The following is a 27,184-nucleotide window of genomic DNA, read 5'->3' as shown; positions in this document are numbered from 1 at the left end:
TTCCTGGAATCAGCTGCTGATCAGTTTCAGCAGCAGCTGACTTGGGGATGCCTGGGGTTCTTAAGTTGAATCTGTATGTAAGTCAGAACTGGCCTCCAGATTCAGCCGCTGTTGAAACTGATCAGTTTCATCAGCGGCTGAATCTGGAGGCCAGTTCCGACTTACATACAGATTCAACTTAAGAACAAACCTACAGTCCCTATCTTGTACGTAACCCGGGGACTGCCTGTATATTTATTTTTTCTCTTCAAGACCAGACTAACACGGCTACATCTCTATTACTATTCCCATTAGGACATTAGAAAACCTGGATCATTCTAGTGTAGAAATCCAGATGTCGGATGCTTATTAAACTGCATGCTAGAAAAACAAGCCCGAGAAAATGCAGGGAAATCCTGAGTAAGGAAGTTCTCCATGATTAGCAAACTACTTTTCCCATTATAAAGTTACCCTCTTCTCTTATAGTCTTTGATTTAACTGAAATTTGGAGGAAATATTTGGGTTTATATTGTGAATGGAGGTTTTAAAACTATTTACCCTCTCACTTAAAAAAAAATCCATGATCCCTAGGACAGTTGACTGTCACCAAATCAACAATACTTAGTAGGCATACAGTGCTTTATATGTTCTAAATCTTAATCAATCTGTAGTACTAAAGATACATTTTTGGCTTAAAGCTCCTTTCTTTAGGTCTTTTCATTTTCCTGGTCTATTTCCTTCATTCTTTGTTTGTATTACTTAGGAATTTGAGTTTTAGACAGCACTGAGGCTCTTTCTTTTGTTTATATGCAGATAAAATACAAACCATGGTGACTGAGATTTTGAAGTGGGCATATTTTATTAAATCTGTCTGAAATCATGCCAATGTATCTAGCTTCTTTGTTTCAGCCTGGATTTCATGTAACACTTGGGAACAATTTCTGCAGCAATAATTATGCTGGGCAATATGCTGGGATCCTTGACTAAGTATTCAGAAATTTCTTCTTTCCCAAAATCCAGGGCTTGGAATACCTTCTTGCCAAATCCGAGGGATTTATTTAACCTGTTCAGGACTCTGATGCACATTGGAAAGCACAGATGTGGTACACAATGCATTAAATCTAATTCCCATGGAATCTGGGAATATCAGAAGAGTTCATAATTTATCCTTCTAACTCCAGAAGAAAAGATCTCTGGCTCTTCTAGGACACTAAATTACTGATCAATAATAGCGGATTTTTGCCTATTCTGTAACCTAACCCCTAAATGGTTATGTTGCCCCTTATACTTCTATGCCAAATCCTCTAGTTATGAAATAGAGGACAGCTGGCCTTCCCAAACTAGCAGCACGAGTAGAACATTCCTAGGACTGTATAGTAACCAAGCATAGCAATATACAGATTACTACCAATCTACTGCTGAGAAGGATCTTGACAGTTTGGCAGAGAGCTGGACTTACATCAATAGAGCATCCAAGAAGGGAGCCTTTTAGAAGAGCTTTCTGGATGATTTTGAATAGGTCAGCTGGTGCCTTTTGCAGCTCATACCATTCTGCAATTCCACCGGTGAAATCCTCAAAGCCTTCAGTGGTGCTTCCACCAGACAGTGCCTCGTATGAGCCATTTACCCTGCACAAAGGGGCATTAGGACATTTACTTCTCTTTTCTTTGAGGCAGCTCCCCACCTGGTATAAACTGTCATAGTTAAGCTGAAGTCAATGGAGTTCTACTGATTTCAATGTAGCTATTACAATTTACACCAGCTGAAGATTTGTCTTGTCTGTCTCCATCTTTCCTATCTCTTCCTGGCAAGAAAGCCCAACATAAGAATCTACATGCTGTATGTCATGCATATGGGTTGATACGCCCAAACATGCTATGACAAATACTCAAGACTGTATGAAACTAAACACATGCTCCCTCTACTCCCAGGTTTGATACAGAAACTAAACCTCAGAGTCTATTAAAAACTGTGACCCTGACTCTTAGCTGGTATAAGTAAGCCGAGTTCCACTGAAGTTGAAGATCTGGCCCTGCAAATTCAAAGTAAGATTCCCATTAGTAGAGGCAAGAATTCTTTCCTGAGACTGGAACATCAAAGTTGGGTGTTTTCACCATGAATCAGAGATTTATACACAGTGGACTACCATGTGTTACCCAGAGGTCTGCAGGGGTAACAAGGCAGTGCAACTGGTATTCAGTTGCGACCTGCTTGTGATATGGATAATGTGGCTTTCATAACTTGGAAAATTGTGACCCTGATTCTTAGCTGGTATAAGTAAACTGAGTTCCACTGCAGTTGAAGATCTGGCCCTGCAAATTCAAAGTAAGGTTCCCATTAGTAGAGGCAAGAGACAAGGTAGAAAGAAAAGGTTTGGTCTCAGAAGAAGCCACAAACATTAGCATTTTCAATAGCCTGTAGTATCTGTCACAAACATACCATACACAATCAGTTGACACCATCTGAGATAGGCATTCCAGAATTTTTAGAAGACTAATTACATTGACACCATCTCCATATAATTTCTGCTATAAGACAGATTCTCCACCAGATATGAGGTGGTCAAAAGGGGAAGCAGAAAGGATGAAGTCTCTTTCACTTTAAAAACTGGCTAATTACTTACTTGGCATAGGCCTTCTCCAGCAGGGCACTCCAAAACTCGCTCCCTTCTGCTGAGTGAACGAAGAGCAGCTCTCCATTTTTGGTAGGGAGCTTGTCATCAACCACAACATCCACCCACTCCCCATACTGCCAGAACTGAAGGAGTGAGAGTAAAAAGGACTTGGTTAGGTTATTGAGGATTGCTATGGGCACAGGTTACACAGCTATGCCCTGGACAGAACCTTGAGAGAGAATTCTTTTGATAGTGCATGTCTTCTCTCACATTCTCTTCTATTTGCCTTGGTTTTGTCTCCCTGTTCTCTGCCTGGCTACTCATTAAACATTTTTCTTAAGCATTTATTTTATTTTAACAATCTGCATTTTTGTGTGCTTTAAACATGTAAAGTATGTATTGTAACATGGCTGACTATATTGCACAAGCACGTGATGTAACAGTAGCTGCCAGTGGGCTTTAGGATTATTTTATTAGCTCTTCTTGTTTAGTTTGGAGCAGATATGGATAAACTAGTTTGGGTACAAACAGATTCTTCATTCAAGCCTCAACCTGAAGCTCAAAAAGACCTGGATAATTTACATAGCTGGGCTCTTTTGGAAAAAGAAGAGTCCATGCCAAAATAGTGCACAAAAAACTGTTTTCCTGGTATTTCTGCATCCATTGATAAGAGAAGGTTCAGGAAAGTTTGTTCTATCAGATTAGCAGCTCAGATGGCAACCTGAAGGGCTCGTATTTCCAGTTTTGTACCAGTGAGATTCCATTAGAATTACTCCTGACTTACGTCAGTGTAAGAGAGAGCAGAATAAGGCCCAAAGAACATAGAAAGTTTGGGGTTTGGTAACTGATAAGTATAAGCTTTCAGATGGCTTGTGAAAAACTGATTTACTTTGATCTTCTGAAGTTTGTTTGCTACAAGTTTGTGGCTCTGCCATAGAGACCAGGTGATACCTTGGTTACTAGAGACAGTGTTAACGAAGGTTTTATTACTGCTTCAGTTAGGATAAGCAGTGAAATGGCTGTTGGATGAGTATTTAGAAGCACCTGCTTAAGACCATGGTGATAACTCAGCCAGCATTCCACTCCCATTACAACATCACTTGGGAAACTTCCCATGAGAGACTTGGTTTGCTAAGGCCTTTACCCTTGGGGTGTGTCTAGACTACATGCCTCCTTCGACGGAGGCATGTAGATTAGCCAGATCGGAAGAGGGAAATGAAGCCGCAATTAAAATAATCGCAGCTTCATTTAAATTTAAATGGCTGCCCCGATCTGCCGATCAGCTGTTTGTCGGCAGATCGGGGGAGTCTGGACGCGATGCGCCGACAAAGAAGCCTTTCTTCATCGGCACAGGTAAACCTGGTTTCACGAGGCTTACCTGTGCCGATGAAGAAAGGCTTCTTTGTCGGCGCATCGCGTCCAGACTCCCCCGATCTGCCGACAAACAGCTGATCGGCAGATCGGGGCAGCCATTTAAATTTAAATGAAGCCGCGATTATTTTAATCGCGGCTTCATTTCCCTCTTCCGATCTGGCTAATCTACATGCCTCCGTCGAAGGAGGCATGTAGTCTAGACACACCCTTAGTGTGAGGAAACCTATATTTCTCTGCAGTTCTCTAGCTGGTCAACTAATGCTCACGATCTTGAAGTACCACTTTCTGTTTAACCCCCTCAACCATGCAGATAATGGTTTCCATATCTAGGATCAGTCTGGTGTGGGGAAGGGGTCCCCTGGAAGAATCCTACTTTATTGTGAGGTGCTTCGCTTCTCTCTTCTGGAGTAGTAGGAGAGGGAATTTTGTGGGGACTACACAATGCATCTGAAGAACAAACACTACAGGACTGTAATGAAACCTCCACTCCAGCCTGACATACCACAAATGAGCTTATAGAGACACAATGATCAAAATGTGCTGTTTCAGTTCGTCAGGTAGTGTTAAATTTGTGCTGCTCCATTACCTTCAATGGAACTATACCAATTTATACTAAGGGTGTGTCTAGACTACATGCCTCCTTCGACGGAGGCATGTAGATTAGCCAGATCGGAAGAGGGAAATGAAGCCGCGATTAAAATAATCGCGGCTTCATTTAAATTTAAATGGCTGCCCCGATCTGCCGATCAGCTGTTTGTCGGCAGATCGGGGCAGTCTGGACGCGACGCGCCGACAAAGAAGCCTTTCTTCATCGGCACAGGTAAGCCTCGTGAAACCAGGTTTACCTGTGCCGATGAAGAAAGGCTTCTTTGTCGGCGCGTCGCGTCCAGACTGCCCCGATCTGCCGACAAACAGCTGATCGGCAGATCGGGGCAGCCATTTAAATTTAAATGAAGCCGCGATTATTTTAATCGCGGCTTCATTTCCCTCTTCCGATCTGGCTAATCTACATGCCTCCGTCGAAGGAGGCATGTAGTCTAGACACACCCTAAGTGATTCAGTCCACATTCTTCCTCACATTCTGACAGTATTTGACTCTTTAGTAAAATGCTGAAGCCAAGTACCTGGAAGTGGAAGATTCCTGCATATCTGTCCTGGAAGCTCTGATCTTTGGGAACAACTCTGGCCAGAATCTCTTCATTCAGGGTGAGAGACGCAATGGCTGCCAGCAACCAGCAGTCACCTGTGAACACACCAGAAAAGTATTATCTTTTAGTTCTTGCACCATGAAGGAATTTCTTGTTTCTCTGAGCTTAAGATAAACAAGAAAGATTTCATCTCTGCTTCATTCTATGCACCTACTTTTTTAGGAGCTCAGGGACTCAACATAACTGATCAGATCAGGTGGTCAAGTTCTGCATCTGATGGAAGAGCTCACTTTGTTTCTTAGTGAGTGGGAGGGTTGCTATAGGGATGATGGTGGTGATGAATAACCAACATGCACAGCCCCCCTCAGCCAGAGCTCTCAATAGTGCACTAGACACATTTTACAAATAATTGCAAACTTTCTGCACCAGTATCGCATGATCCATCTCTGAAATTCAGTTGTCACACTGGCAAATCAGATGCTCTTTAGGGTTCAGCCGAGCACTAACATTCATTACTGGAAACAAGCCTTTTTCAACTATGTGCTCATATGATTCAGATGGGTATTGAACTAATTACAACATGCTTAAACTTTATGAAATGCTTGTAAGTTGTTGCATGTATTAATCTCACTTGCAATAGCTTTATCACATGCTATAAGGTAATATTTAAGTTTTTTCTTTATTACTGTAAAAAAAATTGCCTTGAAATTGTTGGCCTGTCAGCTCTTGCCCATCAGGAAGAACTAAATGGGCCACGGTGAGACATCACAATACAAAGAGTTTGTTAATTGTCCCTTCAAAGTCACGAAGACAGTATGTGCAAAAGGGCTTGTCCCATCAGCTTAAATTCTGGAAGAAGAAATCAAGATAGCAAACAGAGAGAGTTTTAGTCTTGTGCTGTTGGACTCTCACAGGGCTGTAGCTGTGAAAAAGAAACAGATATCCCCAGGGTCAAGCTGGGTTAGCCCTAAGAGACATTCAGTGTTCACAAATTACTACAACTCTGTCACCTTTTGGAACCATAGGCTGTTACTCATTTGTGTATATACATTTGCCTGCTTATTCTGTAAATAACCCTCTCATTTCTTTTTCCTAGTTAATAAATCCTTAGTTTACTCTAAGGTTGACTACAAGTGTTGCCTTTGCGTGAGATCTGAGGTACCAGTTGCCCTGGTCTCTTAGGACTGGAAGCAACCTGAATCTTTTGTGATCTTTGTTGCATAGCGACCAACTAACACTAAGTCCAGCTTGCCTGAGTGAGAAGATAAATTGGAGTGCCCAGGGGAACAGTCTGTGACTCCATGGTAAAACTGTGATAGTTCTTCAGGAGTTCACATTTGTTACTGGGTTTCTGAAGTCTAATGTTAGAACATACAAACAGTTTGGTGTGTGTGCCCTGCTTTCTGACAGTCTACCCCAAGGTTGGCACCCATAGTCGTGAACCACTCCAGACAGCGTGACAACAACCATCACTGGGTCAAAAGACATTACACCAATGATTATGATGAAAGGTGCTGGATTGCCAGTCCCAGAGTGAAGACCACGATCTGTCCACAGAACAGGTAGCAGAACTGCAAATTTCTGCATATGCTACCTTGCCAATGGGCCTCAGTCCTGACCAGGAGACACATCTTCTAGGGGTGGGAGGGTAATACCCATTGCCTGACCCATTCAATTCTACACCTCTCTGCTGAGATTGCCAGTTGTAGGAGGCCTTTAAACAGCAGCCAGCTGTTCATTACACGTTTGGTGTGGCTAGACCCATCCTTGATAAAACAAACCGTGACGAATGAAAGCGGCTCCAATACATGCATTTAAAAAGAAGATGCAGTGGGGATTGGGATCACTAGTGCTCTATGTCCTTCCGCTGCAAAGATAATGCTAATTAACCTTGCTGAGTAAGCAAGATGATCCCTTGGATCCACCATGGTTCACTCTTCTTTCAGTAAATTTGATGCATGCCCTATTCAGTAATGAAGAGCCTCCTCCCCTGTGCAAAGCCATCACTTTTGCCTCTAGGCATAACTGACAAACATAACTAAATGCTGCACAGTATTCAAGAAGAGGTAGAAATGGGCAATTTGTGATTCTTTATAATGGGCCATGGATGCCTTCTCTGCTGTTTATGGAAGAAATGCAGAATGCCAGCGTGAGTTCCATTCGTTTGAACATAGTAGGATATTAGTTCTGTATCTTTTGGAATAGTTTGTTGTGAATCCCATCGTGGGGTTCACAACGGCCTTTTGTGTTTGTGTGTATTTACTGAACACCAGTATTAGGGACCCAGCTTGCACCCAGGTTTCTTCTTTTTCATTTGTTTGTTCTGTAAAAGGCAAAATATACAACAAGCTCCACCAAGTAAATGCACTTTATGTATTTTAAAGAAAATAAGCTGTTCTGTGTTTACCTATAAATTAGGGAACAGAACAGCATGGGGAAGAAAAAAATGCGGTGGCCTTAGGCACTGCTGCAGCTCCAGATACGTTCCCCATTTACAGGACCAGTACTTGCTTTGGCAAGCAGAGGACATGTTTCCCTGCTCCCCCTAACCCTAGTTCATGAGTGACCACAGATTTGCTCTTGTGGAGACATACCCTGGGGAGGGACTAACGTGGTCACAAAATCCCCATGTTCAGCATCCTCCTAAATGACATTTATAAACCAAGGTCCTTCGAGCTCCCACTGTCTTATTTGTCACTGTGGAAATTCATGAAAGCCCTCCTGATCCATCCCAAAGTTCCAGCCTCTGAGACTTGCCACTCCGGAGTTAGGAAAGGTCTGAAGGCAGCACTGTTCCATAGTGCGGTATGCCTTTCTGCCCTCGCTGGGACAAAGCCAACATACATGCTGGCTGTATGCCACAGCCTCATTCCAACGTTGTACTTTTCCAGCAGACAGACAAACATGCGTTTGCAGATGGGAAGGAAAGGAGACTGAGTCCATACAAATAGCAAATTATCTATTTGTGTAACTATTCTAGGAAACAGTAAACAAGTTCAGTGGTGAAAGGTCACACTTATGTGCAATGACAGACCCTTTGAACAGCATTTTAATGAGGGGATTTATTTGTGGAGGGAATGATTGAAGGGCCCCTTGAAGCAAGCCCTAGGCTAATGAGCACAGAGGCCCCACTCTGTCTATACAGAAGTGCTGTTGTTCCTCTGTTTTCCTACCAAGGAATCCTCAAAGAAACAAGCACACGCGCTCCACTCGGGCTCAGATGCAGTTGGAAAAGAATTCCCAGAAAATCCTTCCACACTGAGCATCTTGTTTGTACACAAGCTCTTCTTTCTAAATCAGTGGTCTCCAACCTTTTTACACCCAAGGTCACTTTTTAAATGACAGACCAAGCCAAGATCTATCGCCCCGCCCCTTCCTTGAAGCCCTGCCCTCTCTTTTCTCCTCCTCTCCATCATTTGCTATCCCCAATCCTTATACTGCTGCTTTTTTTTCAATCCTTCTGTAGGAAGAGGTTTTTTCAACATTTGGTCTGTCTAGACTGGACCAAATGTCAGAAAAAAAACCTTCTTTTGGAAGCCCCCTTATTCCTCATGGAAAGAGGAATATAGGGGTGACCGAAAGAGCATGTTTGAAAAAAGTGGAAGAACAAACACATCCCTGGATGCAGAAGAGTGTTTCTGGGATATCTCCAGTATCCTGAAAAACTCCTGCAGTCTAGCCATATCCTCACTGGGTTGAGACAGGATGTGTAGGCTCTGGGGTGGGAATGAGGGATTTGGGTGTGGGAAGGGGTGAGAGATGCAAGCTCTGGGAGGAAATCTGGATGCAGGAGGAGGTAGAGAAGGGGACACTGGCTCGGGGAGGGGGCTCCAGGCCCGGCAGTGTTGGGGTACTAGGCAAACCACAGGCTTGTGGATGTGAGGGTGCAGGAATTTGGGTTGGAGTATGTGAGGGATTCAGGGCAGGAGGTTCCAGTGTATGACAGGCTCAGATCTAGGGTCTGGGGAAAGGGGGCGTGCAGGAGTGGTTGTGGCCAGATGGGGGCTTCATTTTTAAATAAAATACTATGTCAAACACAAAAAGTTTCTGCTTGTCTTTATTTATAAGAAGGGCAGGGAACCTATCTTGAGTCAGGGGTCACTGACCCACAGAAAGATCAGTTAGGAGCAGGGAACATGGTACTGGGGAAGGGTGCTAGTGGGTGCTGGGGCAGGGAACAGGGGGCGGCTGGGGGCAGGGGAGAGGGAACAGGGTGCCAGGAGGACAGGTTTCTGCAGCAGGGGACAGGTTTCTGCAGCAGAGGACAGAGTGACAACAGGGGACAGGTTTCTGCAGTGGGGGACAGAGTGCCGGGGGGGAACAGGTTTCTTCAGCGGGGGGCAGGGTGCTGGGGGGGCAGGTGGGCAGGAGGGACAGAGTTCTATGGCTGGGGGCAGGGGAGAGAGAACGGGGGGGGGGACAGGAGGAAGGGGACAAGGTTCTGCAGCAGGGAACAAGGTTCAGGTGTAGGGGAGAGGGAACAGGGTTCGGGGGCAGGGTGCCAGTGGGGGCAGGGCAGGGCAGGCTGACACCACTCCCCCCTCTCCACAGAGGAAGGAAGCCCCGTTGCGCGCCTCCGCCAGACCTGACTCTCCCCTCCCACAGAGCAGGGAAGCCCGCACACGTGACCCCTTGGGGCCAACCCCCGCGGAGCAGAGAAGCCTCCATTGCATGCCCCCTCTGGGCCTGACTCCCTCCTCCCGCAGAGAAGGGAAGTCCCAGCGTGCGCCTCTGGGACTTACCCGGTAAGTTCCCAGAATGCCAGGGAGCTGGGGCAAGGAAGCAGCTGGCGCATTTCCGGAACCCCCGGAAGTGACACACAGCTGTAGGACTTCTGTCCACCCTGCGGGAAGCTGCCTCCATTGTTACTCGAGGTAGGTAGTGGGGCTTCTTGGGGGTGGGAGGAAATGGGGGGCCCAGAACACCTCATGATCAACTGGTCAAGGTCGCGGGATCAACTAGTCGATCACAATCGACTGGTTGGTGACCATGGTTCTAAATCCTTACACTGAGAGGCTCTGCTCACTGGATCACGCTGTCTCCACCAGAGATAATTAAAGAAGTTATTGGCCCAGAGGGAAGGGAAAGGAGGCCTGAGGAAGATCAGAGCTCTCCCTAAAATCCTGGAGCCAATGATGGGTATAAATTGGACTCATGTTTTGACCAAGACACTTCACTGCACATCATCACTCACCAGTGGTCACCAACCAGTAGACTGGGGTCTATTGATAGATCTTGGAGCCTCTGACAGGTGATCCTGACTGGTTTGGCCAAGAAACTATCAAGCACTGGCACTTCAGCTGTCCCCCCGCTCCCCATGCTGTTCCTGTCCTCTGCCTTAGAACTGCCCCCAAGAGCCTCCTGCTTGCTGTGCAGAGGAAGGGAAGCAGAAGGGGGGTGTGTGCGCTGAGGTCAGGATGTCATCCTCCCTCTACTCCTGGACCCCATCTCCACAGTGTGAGCAGGGTAAGGCCTTGGAGAAGGGGTAGGGGTGAGGCAGGGCCTCAAAAAAGGGGTGGGGAAAGAAATGGGAAAAGGTATTTGGGTTTGAGGTAGATCCTGGATTGACTTAAATTGAAAAAGTGATCTTGTGCTTAAAAAGGTCAGAGAATGCTGTCATACACAATCAAAAGTGACAAATAGTTTCCTACTAGCCATAAAAATAGTAATGAAGGCTGTGAGCAAGTATGCTGGTGGGATATGGTGGGGATGGACAAGCTCATGTCTCTCTTGAGGGACCCTGCTCAGCAAAATAAAGAACTTGATGCCAGGTAACTGGTCCACTCCTTAGGGTGTTCTGCTTTCAGCACTGAATGTACATCCTCGGCTCCATCTCTGCCAATGGCTGCGGTGAGCATCTGTATGTGGCAGGAGTTCACTGCAGCCGAGCTGTACTGCAGGGATTCCTGAGTGCATTTTGAAGAGTGCTCTCTGGTCTGGGCACCCCCACCACCTCTTCCTTCCAAAAGTGTGTTTGAGCTGGGGCTATTCCCTCCCATGTCACCATACACCTCATCTGAATGTGGAAACATTGGCCACTGAGCATTTTTTTTAAAGTCAGGTGTTTTAATTCCCTTCCTTCTTTTGGGGCTTCCATTGCTTCCTCCTGCTGGGATGGGAGGGTTATCCTCACCATAACAGACGACTGACCCAGTAGGCTTTCCCTCCTTGTTTGTAACACAAAGCACTGAAAGCAGCACTCAGTCAAAGCAAACATCTCACCTGTGGCCACAGAATTCAGAGCTTTCACCTCAAGCTGCCCAGGGCAAAGCTGAGCTGGTTTCATAGTGACTGAAGGGCAATGCCTGTCTGACAACCAGCATGAACGGAGCTGTTTGTTTCATTCCTGTGGACAGCTCTGGCATATCACAAACCCACCATTATGTTAATCAGTACGTCTACACAGCAGCGCTGTTTCGGAATAACTGAGGTTATTCTGAAATAACATAATGCACGTCTACACCACAAGCCTTTATTTTGATATAACATCGAGAGAGAGGACTTCTTACACCGACTCATGGTAACCCTCATTTCACGAGGAGTAAGGGAAGTCGAAGGAAGAATATTTTTCCTTCGACTTCCTGCTGTGTAGACAGTGCCAAAAGCCAAATTAAGCTATTTTGAATTAAGCTACGCAATTGATCTCGCTGAAGTTGCGTAGCTTAATTAGTCATTAGCCCTGCTGTGTAGCTGTATCCAGGAGGTCCTGGAGTGTCACCCACCTCCTATTCAGGGTTAAGGTTCCTGGGAGCCGTACACAGAGAGGAATTCAGTCTCCAGGGTTGTCAGTCGGACTTCACCAGCTCTTAGTTCACAGCTAATGGCTCTGTGCCAACAGTGAGACAAGCCTGACTAGGAAGATGAAAGCAGGGGCTGCCAAGGGTGGGTGTAGTGCCTAGGGGAAAGGGGAAGAGGAGGTGGAGAAAGCTGTACATCTCTGAGAGTGAAGAGCCACAAGGCAGTTACAACTGGTCCCTGCCCCTGAGATCTGTGGGCTGGAGGCAGGTTCCACACTCCTAGCTTGTGAAGGTTCTGGCCAGGAGGCATCTTTCCTCCACATAGTGAGCTCACTCCCAGGCTGTTGTAGTGGCGCTTTGCATTACGTTGCAGGCTGACCTAACTGTAATAAAACTGTGAACTTGTCTGAGTCTGCCTGCAGTAACTTACACTGCCTTCTTCCTGGGCCTTGGTGGGGCTGGGCTTGGATTTGAAGTCCGGAACCTATTTGGTTGCTGGACATTTGGCCAGGAAGTCATAGTACATTGAAGTAGAGCCCAGGGACAGAATATGGAATTTTAGCCACGTGTCAGGAAACACAGGCGATTGGGGGAGACAGGGACAAGACACTGATGCAACACCCCTGGAATTCAGGGACTGGCAACCTTTTACAAACTTGGCTGACAGGTATGGATAGAGATTGTCTTTAAGGAGAGACAGGGGTGCTACACCCAAAGGAGCAACACGCAGAGTTGCCAGGTGTCCGGTTTTCTACCAGACAGTCCAGTTTTTGGACCCTCTGTCCAGTAAAAAAATCCAGCAAATACCAGATATGTGCAGTGTCTGGAATTTTCTGGCTGGGCGCTGGACAGAAGCCTGGCGGGGGCAGGGGGAGTGGCTGGGAGGCAGGGTGTGATCGACACTGGGACCCCTGTTGCATCTGAGGAGGAGGAGGAAGAAGAGGGACAGCCCGGCCCGTGCTCCTGCCTAGTGGTCAAGCACCTGGTGGAGCCACAGCCTGACTGACTTGCGCTTTGCTGGGACCGTGCGTGGGACGGGAGCGCCCTGGGATCTGCACATGCCCAGGTCAGTCCCGCTCCCTGCCGGCTGATTCGCTTCCCCTCTGGCCAGCCGGTTGGTTCTCCCCTACTTCTCCTTGTGCTCTTCTGCAGTCAGCCCCGCTGCATTCAACCCCTGCCCCTCCACCAGCTCTGCCTCCCCCTGGGCAGTTCCTGCTCCAGATCTTCCCCGGCCAGCCCTGCTGCATCCCCCAGTTTGCCCCTCCTGCTTCCTGAGCTCCCCTGGCCAGCCCTGCTCCTGGCGGCTGCCCTCCCCCGCATATCTCCTGGCCAGCCCTGCTCTGCCGCCCCTCCCCCCCCACTGACCAGCCCTGCTTCCCATCAGCCCTTCATCTCCCTCAGACAGCCCTGTGTCCGCCCCCCCCCCCCCCCAGTCAGCTCTGCTTCCCGGCCACCCCCTTTCCTCTTGGTCCCCCACTTTCCTCCTGGCCAACCCCACTCCCCTCCCAGCCAGTCCCTCCCCCGCTCCTGCCCCTGATGAAGTGTGTCCGGTATTTTTTTTTATGACTACCTGGTAACCCTAGGCAGCGGAGACTCTGTGGGAAAAACAGACCATCTATTAGACCCCTAGGAAAGAAGTCGCAGGTTACAGAAACCCTGCTGTGACTCCACCAGAATTAACCCCACAGCGCAGGACAGCAGAGCAAGCCAACTGGAGGAACAAACCCAGGATATCCAGGTCCTGTGGGAAAGCGCTGGAGCTCTGGGAGACTGCGTGTCTATCTAAGCACGCTATGCATAGAGCTTCCTTTTAGTTAAGCATGAGGAACTGGTTATTGTTGTCATCTTGCTGCCAATGTTCCCCCTCATTTTTTTCCATTCATATGCATAATACATTTTGGTATGCACACCAAGACATGTGCAGATTCAGGGCTGGCCTTATCATGAGGTGAATTGAGGTGGCCATATCAGGTGCCATACTGTGGGAAGGGAGGGGGGCACCACTAAGACCCAGAATGTAGAAAAATGTCTGCTGCTGGTGCATAGGTATTCTCTCTGCTCTAGAGTAGAACAGGAAGAAGGCAGAATTGAGACCTTTCAAAGTTTTGGCCCAAGAGAGGGAGCATGGGGGCATAATTTAAGCTCCCCGTCTCAGGTGCCAAAATGTTGCGGGCCGGCCCTGTGCAGATTGCACCAACAGTAGAAATACATGATGCTGATTGTGGGCGTTCTACTAATCAACTGGGCAGCATTTAAATTTCTCCTGGGCAGCCACCCAAGCGCTCAGCTTACAGGAAACACTGCTTCCTACCTGCATATAGTGTTCCTCATCTGATCTTTACTTAGCTTTTGGTGTGTTAACTCAGTGTTAGAAATAATATTAATACAGCTGCCTAGTGACAGATTATTCATGAATAACTAGAAGGGGTTGGCTACTCTTCCATTAAATATGGATGGATGAGTAGGTCAGCACTCCACCACAAGTCATTTGCAGGGGTTCAGTAGCGGCGTGTAATTAAACCACCCTCTAAGGAAATGCAAATAAGTCATCACAGTTGATTTTGGCTAGAAGGAAGCAGCTGCGACAATCCACCGCTAATTATCTACCAGGAGATCTCAAGAAGTCAGGAGCATTTCTTGGGTAAACAAAGATGAAGAAGGGTATTGTGTAAGGACAGTGTCAGTACCTGTGGCTTCTGACTGACTTAATCACATCACAGCATCTGAAATGTCCTCATTCTGCATAAAACATTCTCATTCTGGATGGGGGAGAAGGGAGGAGAGGAGGGGCTTGGAAAATAGCCTAGCACATGCCTCTGTAACACTAATGGGTGAAGGTTGCTAGTGCCTTTATGGTTCCAAGCACAAACCTGTAAGAAATTGTGTGTGTGTGCAAGAAACTCAGAACAAAAAGACACACATGGGTTGGAGCAGATGTTTGCAGATGGTGAAATTATTGTAACAGAATCCCTTTTACTTTGCAAACAATTCTCATCTAAGGTCTGACAAACTTACCACACCAAATACATGTCTTGTAGGAGAATTATCCATTGGGGGTAACATGTAAAATACCTACAAAAAACCTTACAACGTAGAGAGATGTATGTATGGATAATATTTAAGCAATAATTTAACTATACTGAAAGTATGCTTTACGGTCCCGTAAAAGTGACACCATAGGATTCAAGCAGGAGGGAGTTGCCACCCATCCCTGGTTAGCCAGTGATGTAATGCAAGGCTCAATCGTCTAGCATTGCTGTAACCCAACACTATCAATGGAAAACCATGAAAGACAATTCAACCATGAGAAACCACTTGGAGGCAAAAAAGAAACATTACAATGAAAGAGTGATTCTCTGTCTATGAATAAGACTATTTTAGGACAACTGGAGTCAGGGAGAGGTGCACTGTATCCATTCACTGAGGAAACAAGGCATGGAGTGGGTATGGGTTTTGTGGAAGTTTGGATGCTGGTTCTGCGAAGCCACTGCAATAGGTTTCCTCTGCAAAATTCAGTCTATGTTATTAGAGAAGAAAGGTAATTATTAATAAGCGTAGAACCTTGTTCACGTTCCGATTTCTGTTTTGTAGTGTAATCACGTTCCGATTTCTGTTTTGTAGTGTAATCATTTATCTCTATTTTTATTTGAATCTCTATTCTTTCTTGCACTTAAATAAACCTCTTGATTTACTGCTGTACACCTTATGGGGGCAGAGGTTTAAGATAAAACTGGCAAACTGGGGCATCTGCTCCTTTAGGGAAGAGGAACTGGAATTTCTGTGGATACTAATATGCAGAGCTAGACTTCACAGGGGAATGCTTCAAGGGGACTCAGTGACCAGAGGGCACCTATTGTTAGGCTGTAAGGCATAGAGAGGGCTGGCATGTTACAAAGAAGAAAGCCTGAAAGGCTGGAAGTGGGGGGAGATGATATCCAGCTACCACCAGCAAGACTCCCTCTCATTGCAGGCAGGAGGTCACAAGATGACTTCCAGTCCTGGGTACTCAAACCCCCACAAATATTAGCATAGTAAAGGTACTAATGCTAAGCACCCAAAATGTTATTATGTGCCTTACAGAAACAAATGAAGATAAGAGCCAAATTCTGGCCCCTGCTGTAGCTCTTTTATGTCACTTTTGTGTTATGAAGAGATCTTAATGGTCCCTCTAAGACGACTCCCCAGCACTGGACCGGTGTAGGGACGGCATGCACACTACTAGCTCACCTCCTTTGCAGTCCTGACCTAGAAGCAGGCAATGGGGTGGACCAGGAGCACAGGAAGGGAAGTGGCCAGAGGACTTTTGTTCTCTAATTATTCTGAGCTGTGGAGCAACCCACTGATCATTGGGCAGGGCTGAAGTAAATTAGAGCAGCCACTGGGGCTGCTCTAACTTACTCCAAAGGCTGTCCCTCCAAGAGGCTTTCATTCAGAAGCATCTAGCAGACATGGTCATTATGTGAAGTACAGTAACTGGTTTTTTTGATAAGGCATTGCCATATTTTTATATGTAAAATATTAGTTTCCAGATTTTTATTTATCTGAATCAGCAAAGGGAATGAATGATTTACTCAGAACACATTAAGCCCATTGTACGAAAACATATTTAATTTTCTGACTTCGACCCATCCCATATTTGTTATATTTCTCAAAACAATTTTTCTAGGGAGGAGACATTTGTGTCTAAAAACAGATAATAGATACTGTGCTGTGTATGCTCCAGTGTTGTGCTACCATGGTGACTGCTTTTGGGAGGGGGGGGGGGGAAGTATAATGAATGAATAAGTTTCCTCTATGCAATGGTCATTGTTTCCTCTCTTCTGCCACAATGAGTCACAACATCCCATCTGACATGGCTAAGAAACCTATACTATAGCTGAGTAATGTTAGAGCACATATTGCTGAAATAAATACAGCTCGTCACCACAACTGTAAGAAGTGTGGAATAATAATAAAAAAGCCACCTCTCCTGGAAGAAAAGAAAAGAAAAAGAAATTTGTTCATTCTGAACAAAGAAGAGAGATTCTCCTTCACCTTAAGAAGTGGGATCCAGTGTTTTTGGAGTTCTTTAACCCTGAAATAACTGACATTCTGGGTGGTCATGATGTTTAGAATCATCATAATTATGTAGCCATAGGCGGCCACAGGTTTGTGTCAATGCAACAAGGGTTTCTGGTTTTCAGGGCTCTTCACAGAAATTATACCTTTCTTTTTTTAAAGCAGGAAGCTGCTCTGATTGCCATATATAACACTTTCTTTTCTGAAATGAATCAGAATCCAGTTTCCTCACTAGTGGAAAAACTGTAACCATAAATTGAAAACAGCAGCAGTAGGATCTGAAACTAATCACGAAGGGCCTCTTGCCTCCACATTGCTCTAATAAAAAGAAATCTTCTCTGCTTTCTGTTTTTATTTGCTTGTCAATACCAACTGAAAAAACACAATAATGAAAGCACAACTGCAAATATTGAGAATGTCTATCTCTTTGTATTTAGTATTAAGCTCTGGGTCTCAGAGCTTTCCTTCAGTTAGTTGCATTTTATCGGTTTAAAGTGAAAACAAAGAAAGCTCTCTCTATAAATAGTGTATCTGAGTAGTGGGTGGGAATGGTGTTTCTGCACTTCTGACTTCATGCTCGCTGTACTTGCTAAGTCAGGCCACACAGACCTCACCTTTTCTACAGACACACACCAAGGGGAAGGAGCCACACTGGTCAGGGCAGAGTGCCTGCACCTAAAAAGTAAGGATTGCATGCCATAGCCTCATCATCTACTCCAGAGGTCCCCACACTGTGGGGCATGCTCCCCTGTAAGGGATGCAGAGGAGTTTCAAAGGGGCCTGGCAGGACCCAGGCCAGCCCTCATCAGGGTTGGGGAGGGAGCACCACCCAGTCCTGCTCTGCTCCCTGCTATGCTTTGGTCCTGCCCCCAGCCTGAACCTCCAACTGACCTTCACCCCACGCTCAGCCTTGGCCACTGCCTGCAGCTTTGTCCCAGTCTTCACCCACTTAACCCTGTCCACACCTGTCCACCCCCCGGGAGCTTTGATTCTGCTCCTGGCCTAGGTCTGTGACCTATGTTAAGGGGGAGGAGGGGTGACCCAGCAGCACCAACTGCTGGATGGGGGTGGGGATAGGGGAGGGGCAGGCAACACAAAGGTGCTGGAGTAGACTTCTGAGATTTCCCTGTAGGATTTAGAGCCCCTCTCTAGACTTGCGCCTTACTCCATGGCTCGTCTGGAACCTTTTACTCCAGGAGCTGCAGTTGAATAAGTTTCATGGTAGGAATGAGCCAGTCATAGATATGCCACTTAGGAGGGCTGGACATACATTAGTTTCAGCTTAACTCATATGGTGCATGTGGTCATGGCTTTGTGTTCTCTTGCCTGCACTTTCGAAATCTCTCAGGGGCCTGCCTGTGGGCAGGCACAGCTGCCATTTTGAGATTTTACTTTTGTTCTTTCTTGTTTAGTTGTTCTCCTTCAAACTTAAAATTAGTAATTCAAACTGGAAAAAACAAAACAAACAAAAAAAAAGAGATGGCCGATCCATCTGTAGAGAACTCAAACAAGAAAGCAAAGGAAAGAGAGGCCAAGATCTTTAGAAAGAGATTCTGCCCAGCCACAGCTGGTCTAACTTCAGCCATGCTTGGGCATGACTCATTTAAATCACGCTGTATTGGCTCTGAAGCCTGAAGGACATGCTAGCCATGGCAGACTGTGCAGTGTGCTCTGGGGGTGAGACCACAACATGGTCTTTAGTACTAAGACTGATTGAAGAAGAGGAAGCAGGGATGATGGAATACGAGAAAAGTGGAACTGAATTGTTAAGGGCCTGGAAGGTGAAGACAAGAAGCTTGAACTTGATGCAGTGCAACAGAAAGCAGGAGGCGGGGTTCTGATGTGTGTCTCGGAAAGCTGTGATCACCACAACAGACAAGATAGACAGTAGCCATGACTGGAGTTGCAATGCTGGATGAAAGGGTTGAGTGTTTGGACAGAAAAAAAAGAAAGAAAAAAAAAAAAGGATGGATTTTAGACATATTGTGACAAGTATCAGAGGGGTAGCCGTGTTAGTCTGAATCTGCATAAACAATGAGAAATCCTGTGGCACCTTATAGACTTAACAGATTTATTGGAGCATAAGCTTTCATGGGCTTCTGATGGAGTGGGTCTTTGCCCATGAATGCTTATGCTCCAATAAATCTAAATCTGTTAGACATATTGTGGAGGAAGAAGTGTCAAGATAAGACGAAGCTAGTCCACTAGGCCTTCAAACCACTGAGCCCCAATTTGATGGTGTTTTAAAATTAAAATGGGCCAGTACAGCAAAAGGTGCATTATGAGGTGGTTCCCCAGAGATTGCTCAGAAACGCTCCATTACCCAATAAAACTGCAAATAATATTTCTTTCCTCACTGAATTTTTTTGCAGCTGCAGGACTAATGAATCCACTCTGCACAGTTGTCTGCTTATTAAGAAAAAACAAAAAACACATCCCTGCACATTGTGGAGAGGATGAGTGAACAAACCCCATGCAACAGCTGTTAGTCACATCACTTTATGTACTATGAAAGGTGCTCAGACACTACAGTGAGGCGAGCAACATAGAACGGATATAGAAGAAAACTGGAATATTGGCACTGAGTACACTAGACAAAGAAAACACAATGAAGAAGCTTTCAATGAAGGCCAGATAAAACATGATAATCAATTATACAAAGAGTGATGGCAGAAGGCAAGGGGGTGGAAACCCGAGAAAGAGTGTTAAACAGGAATTTAAATGTCTACCATGAAACACTAACAGTGTGGAACTTGCACATCCCGTTAAGGTGCTACAACTGAAAACCCAACCAAGTGATCTCCATCTTACCCAAAGCTCCTTGGCAGATATCTGTTCGGGTGGCACCTCCAACAATAAACTGGGGATTAGAACACAGCTCCTGGAATGAAAAACCATAAAGTACTTACTAAATAGACAGAGCACTTAAGATGTTAGAGACACAAAGTCTGATGATCCTTACCGACAACCTTAGTACCTGTATGATTGTGGTCATGGTGCATTATGATAGCCCAAATCCAGTACAAACGTATCGAAACCAGAACATAGAAAAGATACCACCAGTGTCAAGAATGGAGCAGGGAGTACTAACACAGTCCAACAATGGGAAGGGCAAATCATGGCCAAGGAAAACCAGAACAGACACAATTTCAGACCTATACATGCCAGTTTTAGAATCCTCATCTCTGAAGGATAGTTAATTGCAGGGAACTCCTTTCTATCTTGGTAGGACAAACAGCTGAGAGGACTCTGCTGGGATCTGAACGGGTGCTGAGCAGTTGTGTAGTAAGCACGTGCTGCTGAAGTTGCCAGGGATGATGACTGAATGGCATGTTATATAGCGCAGTCTCCAGGTCTTGGCCAACTCATCCCTGTGCCAAGATAAGCAGCTTTCTGTGGTGACATAGTGCTTGTCTGCAGAGATGGTATAGGCTCTAAGGCAAAGCATAAGCAACCAAGAAAATTGACAGCCAGCCTAGGGCAGTAGAGTGTCACTGGAGGTGAGGAGGGGAAGCTCTAGCCCCTCCCCTGGGTTTTGTACTGGATGCAGCCACTCCCCCCCCCACCCCACAGGTCCCTGGGCAAGGTGGAGGGGCTGGCTCTGCCTTCCCAGATGGAAAAGGACCTTGTGCAGAAGGGGCATGGCTAAAGATGCCAGATGGTTTAATCAAAAAATACCAAACACTCCCCCCCCCCCCAAAAAAAAAACCAGGGAAAAAATTCTGTTGAGGAAAAAAAAAGGGGGGGACCCCAACAGTGATTAGGCAAAAAAAAAAAATTAAAAAACCCAGTACGGCCCCTTTAAGAAAGGCCTTTGAGGCTTTTGGCCGGTGGCCATTTTATTTCCCTGCTTAGAGCCAGAAGACAGCTTCCCTGCAGAACCAGGTAAGCAGGAGAAGAGAGGGCCCAAAGAGGGTCTGGATGGGGGCTGGGCCCAGTTGCTGAGTATGCGTAGGGTTGCCAGGTGTCCAGTATTTTCACCTTCTGGCAGGGAAAAAAAATTAGAAAATACCGGACATTTTAGGTGTCTGGTATTTTCTGAATTTTTTTTACCGAATAGGAGGCAAAAATACCAGACTATCCAGGTCAATACCGGACATCTGGCAACCCTAGGCATGGCTGGGGAAGTGCCCTCAGTGCCAACCAAAGTGTGCTGTGCCATGCTCCTTCTCCCCAGCCAGCCCTTAGTACTGCCCAGAGTGCACCGCATGGTAGTAATTTAAAGGACCCAAGGCTCTAGCCACCACTGTTGCTGCAGTAGCAGTGGCTGGGAGCCCTGGGCCCGTTTGAATTGCCAGGCCCAGGGGCAACTGCTCCTTTTCCCCTCCCCCTCCATCAGTGGGCCTGAGTGGAGGTCTACTCACCCTTGTTCCAGATGGAACTTTTACCTGTAACAACTGTTTGAGTGTAATATGGACACTTGAAGCAGCACAGCCTTTGGGGTAAAGAGTTGGTTTATAAACAGAGGTAGTGTGATTAGGGTAACAAAAGGCCTGCCACTGAAGTGCTTTAAGGATCCTTAGGATGATCCTGAAAGCAATTGCAGACAGTCCAGTTAAAAGATAAGAAACAAAAGTAGAAATAAATAGTGAAAATAGAATGAGTTAAATAGTGGTGTGACCTGGGCTCTGTACTGGGAGCAGTGCTGTTCAATATATTCATAAATGAAAATGAGCTAGAAAAAGGGATATGCAGAAAGGTGGCAAAGTTTGCAGGTGATAAAAAATTACTCAAAATAGTTAAGTCCAAAGCTGACAGCAAAGAGCTGCAAAGGGATCTCACAAAACTGGGTGACCAGGCAACACAGTAATGAATGAAATTCCACATGGATAAATGCAAAGTAATGCACATGGCAAAATGTAATCCTGATTATCCATACAAAATGATGGGTGGAGGTGAGGAGAGGGGGTGTCTAAATTAACTGAACCCAACATTAAAGAGATATTGGAGTCATTGTGGTTCTCTGAAAAATATCTGCTCAATCAAAAAAAGCTATCAGAATGTTGGAATTAATTACGAAAGGGATAGCTAATAAGCCTGATATCACCTCTCTATAAATCCATGGTATGTCTACATTTGAATACTGTGTGAAGATCTGGTCACCTCATCTCAAAAAGGAAATATTGGATTTGGAAAAGGTACAGAGACAGGTAAATTATTAGGGGCATAGAACACCTTCTGTATGACTAAAGATTAAAAAACCTGGAACTTTTCAGCTTGGAAAAGAGGTGACAAGAGGAAAGGGGGAGAATACGATAGGTGGTCTATAAAAATCAAGAGTTACATGGAAAAATTGAATGAGGCTTTACTCCTTCATATAACACAAGCTTCAGAGTCATCCAAGGAAATTAATAGGCAGCAGATTTAAAAATCAAGCAAAAGAAATTATTTCTTCACAGTCAACCTGTGGAACTGTTTGCCAGGGGATGTTGTGAAGCCCAAAACTATACCAAGGTTCCAATAAGAATTACCGTAAAATCGCGAGTATAATGCACACCTATCTTTTAAACGTCAGAATTCTAGAATAAACTGAACTCTTATCTATAATGTGCACCCCCATTATACTCGCGATTTTACGGTATATATAGGAAGGAAGGGGCTTGCGCCTGCCACGGGGCCCCCTGTCCAGCTGAGCTCACGCCTGCCATGGGAGCCCCCTGCTTAGCTCCCCATGCTGAGACCAGGCAGGGAGCGAACCAGGGCTATGCAGCCTAGCAGCGCCACCGGCTCCTTGCTTCACCTGCTGTGGGGTCCCCCTGCCCAGCTGAGCTCATGCCGCGCTGCGCTCACACCTGCCGCGGGGTCCCCCTGCCCAGCTGAGCTCGCATCGCGCTGAGCTTGTGTCTGCTGCGGGGGTCCCCTGGCACAGCCTGAAGGACCACCGGGAAGGCAGTGAGCCAGGGCGCTGCAGCTGGCTCCTTGCCTTGTCTGGAATCCTGGCAGGGCTGTGGCCCCCGCGCCACACTGCAGCAGGAAAGTTTCTGTGTGGAGGGGAGCGAGAGTTAAAACTTTAAAAAAAATAGCTCTTATGTATAATGCGCACCCTGGCTTTGACCCTAAAAAACTGGAAAAAAGTGTGCATCATACTCGAGATTTTACGGTAGATACATTCTTGGAGGACAGGTCCACCAATTGGTAGAACAAGTAGGGATCCAACACCACACTCTGCACGTTCCTAGCCTTTGTTTGCCAGTAGAGGAGAATGGACAACTGGGAATGATTCACTTGATGATTACCTATTGTCCATTCCCTCTAAAACACTTAGCACTGGCCACCTTCTAAAGACAGGACACTGGGCTAGATGGAACTTTGGTCTGACTCAGTATGGCCATTCTTATAAAGAACCCAGCTGTACATACATCTGCTGTAAACCACTAGAAACCACTCCCTTCCCAGAGCAGATATAGAACCCAGGAATCCTGACAGGAGCTCGAGCTCTCTCTCGGCACAGTTAGTAACAAAGTAAATACACATTAAAATATTAAACCGAACCAATATCCCTTAAGTGACTTCCACAAGATATCAGAAAATGTTATTATTAGAGCTGACTGGGTCTAATATTTAATTTTCTCTTTTATAATAGGAACTTGTATATGTACCTGGTGTTGCTTGGGTCCTTAAGGGTAGTAGGTTTGGTTTTCTTTTTTTAAATTAAAAAGAAAATGTACATGCTTTATTTATTTAAATGATTGTTCAGAACAGGGGGCTGGGAGGCATGTGGGTGCTCAGGCAGGGGGCTGGGAGGTGTGGGGGGGCAGGCATGCAGGGGTTCAGGGACTGAGGGCAGGGAGTGGGAGTGCTGGGTTAAAGGAAGAGCCTTGGAGGTGTGGGGGATGGAGGGCTCAGAGCAGGAGGTTCTGGAATGAAAGCAGGGGGCTGGCAGGTGTTAGGGGCTCAGGGCAGATGGTGATGGAGTGAGGGCAGAGTGAGGGTTCAGTATGGGGAGGCTCAGAGCAGGAAGTGGGGGTGCAGAAGTCAGGGTAGGGGCTTGGGGAATCTGAAGTTGGGTCAGGGGGTGCACTCTCTGGATGGTGGCTCCTCCTGGGGGGCCAAAACTGGAGGGCCAGCTTTAGCCTCCAGATTGTGCAAGGGGCATGGGCCTAGTGCTCCGGTGGCTGGCACTGGCCTCCAGCTGCCTCCTCCATCCTGCAGTTGGTCCAAGGAGGGTGAGGCTTTGGGGGCTGGCCCCAATCTCCAGCTTCTCCCCCCCCCCCAACCTGCAACTGGTCAGGGAAGGCAGGGTTCTGGAGGCCAGCCTGGCATCCAGTGCCCCTCCAACTTGCAACATTTCTGGGGATGGGCCGCGTTCTCAGGTTTGGTCCCTGATGGGCGCAGAGACAGCAGGGCTGGTGTGCATAGATGCCCCTCCCTTGGTAGCACTGTTTGGGGGCAGGGGGCATTTATGTGCTCTGGTGGCCAGTCATATGGCCCAGGTGGCCACTCCGCTGCCTCCCCATTCACTCTGCATTATAGCTCTCTCCTGTGCTTGCTGCCCACAGTGCTCACTTTAAATAAAAGTCTCCTATAATCAGCCCCCTCCCTTTCCATGTCATGGAAAACAGTCCCATTCCAGGCACGTCACATTTCCCTGGGGCAAACAAACCCAGAACTTCCTTTAAGCTATGACAAAAGGAAGCCACATATCAAATTTGGTGGTCCTAGGTCTTACTGTTTAGGAAGAGTTCTTGAATGAACAGGGGTCGGTCGGTCTCTCCCTATATATATATATATATATATATATATATATATATATATATATATATACACACACACACACACACACACACACACACACACACACACACACAGAGAGAGATAAAAAGATACAGTGCTCCTGTCAGCAAATTGCAAGCTATCTGCCAAAAATTAAATGTTTTGAAGTGCCTTAGTATCCCCTGAAATCGCAGTTAAAGTTGCCACCTCCTCCAAATCTGAAGTGGCACCACTGTCCAGAGTGGTTCCTGAGTAAACAGAGGCCTTTGCGGCCAGCCCCTTCATAGGAAAGCATATTGATTGGGCTTTAGTTGTTTGGCTCTTAGCCCTGAAGGATTTTTCCATTTGTTCTTGGAGCAGTTTCAATGCTCTTTTGGGGCCATTTTCAGCCAAATTCCTCCATAATGTAGCTCCTACTACACCAAGGATGAATGTGGCCCTTTGCAAAAGGTGCAAAATTCTGAGTATTTTGACCAACTTTATTCCTCTGTACCCCTGCAAAAGGTAGGCAATAAACAAAGTGATAAGGGATGCTGCACAGCTGGTAGGAAAATATAACCTCCCTGTATCAATCAGGGTAGAAAGAAGGGGATCTAGAAAGTCTAGGGGGAAGGGTGCAAATAGGGAAACTGAAGCAAGAAAGACTCTCTCAGTGACTGGTAAAACGAAGAACGGAGCAAGCAACATTAGTTGGCTGAAAAGAAGGAAAAAGAATAGATGGTAATGGAGATACAGTCCTTGCAATACCTCTCAAACTTGACAAGTATATTTCACCAGAGACCTGTGTAGCTGTAGAGGGGAGTGGATCTGAGGGTGGGGACAGTGTAGGAGCTGGGACATGAATTCATACCTGTTTACACCTGTTCAATATGAACAAACCATGCTGAATTAGTTATGTATTTTGGGAATGCAAACAAATGAGTTAACTCACAGCAGAGAACAGCCTCCTGGCACTATTACATATTTAAAAAAAGCTGTTTTCAACTGACCACATTGTGGGAGGGCAATAGAATGTGAATGAGGATTATTGAGTCTTGCCCTTCATCGAGTTTTGCACGGAAAACCAGTCATTGCCTGGGTGGCTTCAAATACTGACTCCTGTCTTTAAAGTAAACACAGTTACTGTGTTGAACTCAAGATGAGCCAAGAGCAAGGTATCTGGAATAAACATTAAATAGCTGCAGGAGGAAGATCAGGACCCAAGTTTTTATCAACATAGCTCCCCTGACTTCTGTGGGGACACTCCTGCCCTACAGCAATATAAATAAGAGGTCCTTGAAGTGAATCTGTGAAATTCAGAGACTTAACCTTCATGTTTATTAATAAGCATCAGCACTGCAAGCCCAGACATTTCCATAGTTTCCATAAACTTTTTAGCTACTTTTCTAGCCCAGAGAAGTTTAAATAAATCCAAACAGAATTAGCACTTTTTTAACTTTCCCATTACACATCGCTGAGCCATTAGTGCATCTGCACTCTTAGGTCCTGGCCGAGGGACTGCCCCATGCATCTCAGAGGTGCCTCCCTTGGTCCTTTAGCAGGCTGCTCCTATTGAGTAGGAGTCAGTAAGGTGCATTCTTCGGGGGGGGGGGGGGGGGGGGAGGTTTTCAGGCAACAGACAAGCTTTCGCTGCTCTGTGTGCTGAGCTTGGGAAAAGTACGTTCTTCCTCCTCGACTTCGCAGCCTGGGGCTCTGTAATTCATGCAACTTCCCCCTCTCCGGTTAAGAGCAGCATTTTTGCTATAACCTAGTCCGGTGTCATTTCATCTCTTGCAGCCGGCTCAAGACAAAAGTAGAGCCTTCTGCTACCGATCCCCAGCCACGTTGGGGTGGTCCCAGCCCAGAGGCTAGGTTTGGCTCGTTAGTAAAGAGAAGGCCCGAATGCAAAACGCAAAGCAGGTGTCCCTCCCCCACAACCCACACACACCTGGCTCCTAAGATTCAGGGGTCAGGGGTTACGATGAGGAGGCTGGGCTCCTCTGCAGCTGTCGTTGTGCACGGAAAAGTCCAGCTGTTATTTATAGGCATCTCCCTGCCACCAACATTCCCCCTTGGTATGGGGGAGGGGGGACAGGAGCCCCCCCATCACCGCAGCCTTCCCACCAGCCAAACACGCTCAGCTCTGCTCTGCCCTTCACACCAATCCCCTGCTTCTCTGTCCCTCCTCCCTCACCCCCGGCCGGTCGCGCCCCTACCGTTGGTCTCTTCCACGTGATGCCCTGAGTTTTGTACGAGGTGGGCCCCAGCTCCTGGTAGCCCAGGGAAGAGGGGACGGCGGGGAAGGCGGGGTCCTGGAAGAGCGCGCCAGCCTGCAGGCACTCGTCCCGCAGCGCCTCGAAGTCCTGGCTGAGGTATTTAAACGCCTTCGCGTTGGAGCCCAAGCCCCGGGCTGTTTCCCGCTCCTTCGCCAACTTCGCTGCCATCCCTGACATGGTCGCCTCTGCCGCGGCGAGCGCGCTGCCCCTGCTCGGCGGGGACGTGGGGAACCTGAAGTAAACAGCAGCCAGACCGGCTGGTGAATCATCCGTGGGGGAACTGCTGCAAAAATTGGGTGTGGCTCG

The 27,184-nt window shown here is 46.6% G+C and overlaps 1 protein-coding gene across 1 annotated transcript in view; it reads right to left on the bottom strand.

Moving 5' to 3' along the window:
* LOC102458713 (calpain-2 catalytic subunit) overlaps positions 1-27,184 on the bottom strand; it is a 57,294-nt gene extending 30,110 nt beyond the window's left edge. The window contains exons 1-5 of the mRNA XM_075925266.1: positions 26,819-27,184; positions 19,722-19,791; positions 5,092-5,210; positions 2,603-2,736; positions 1,439-1,607 (exon numbers count right to left, since the gene is read on the bottom strand). Coding sequence (XP_075781381.1) covers positions 1,439-1,607; positions 2,603-2,736; positions 5,092-5,210; positions 19,722-19,791; positions 26,819-27,055 — 729 coding nt within the window. The 5' untranslated portion in view covers positions 27,056-27,184. The remainder of the gene's footprint in view (positions 1-1,438; positions 1,608-2,602; positions 2,737-5,091; positions 5,211-19,721; positions 19,792-26,818) is intronic.

This window comes from Pelodiscus sinensis, chromosome 3, assembly GCF_049634645.1.
Source record: "Pelodiscus sinensis isolate JC-2024 chromosome 3, ASM4963464v1, whole genome shotgun sequence".
NCBI classification, from domain to species: domain Eukaryota; kingdom Metazoa; phylum Chordata; order Testudines; family Trionychidae; genus Pelodiscus; species Pelodiscus sinensis.
This window is presented reverse-complemented; position numbering and strand designations above follow the sequence as displayed.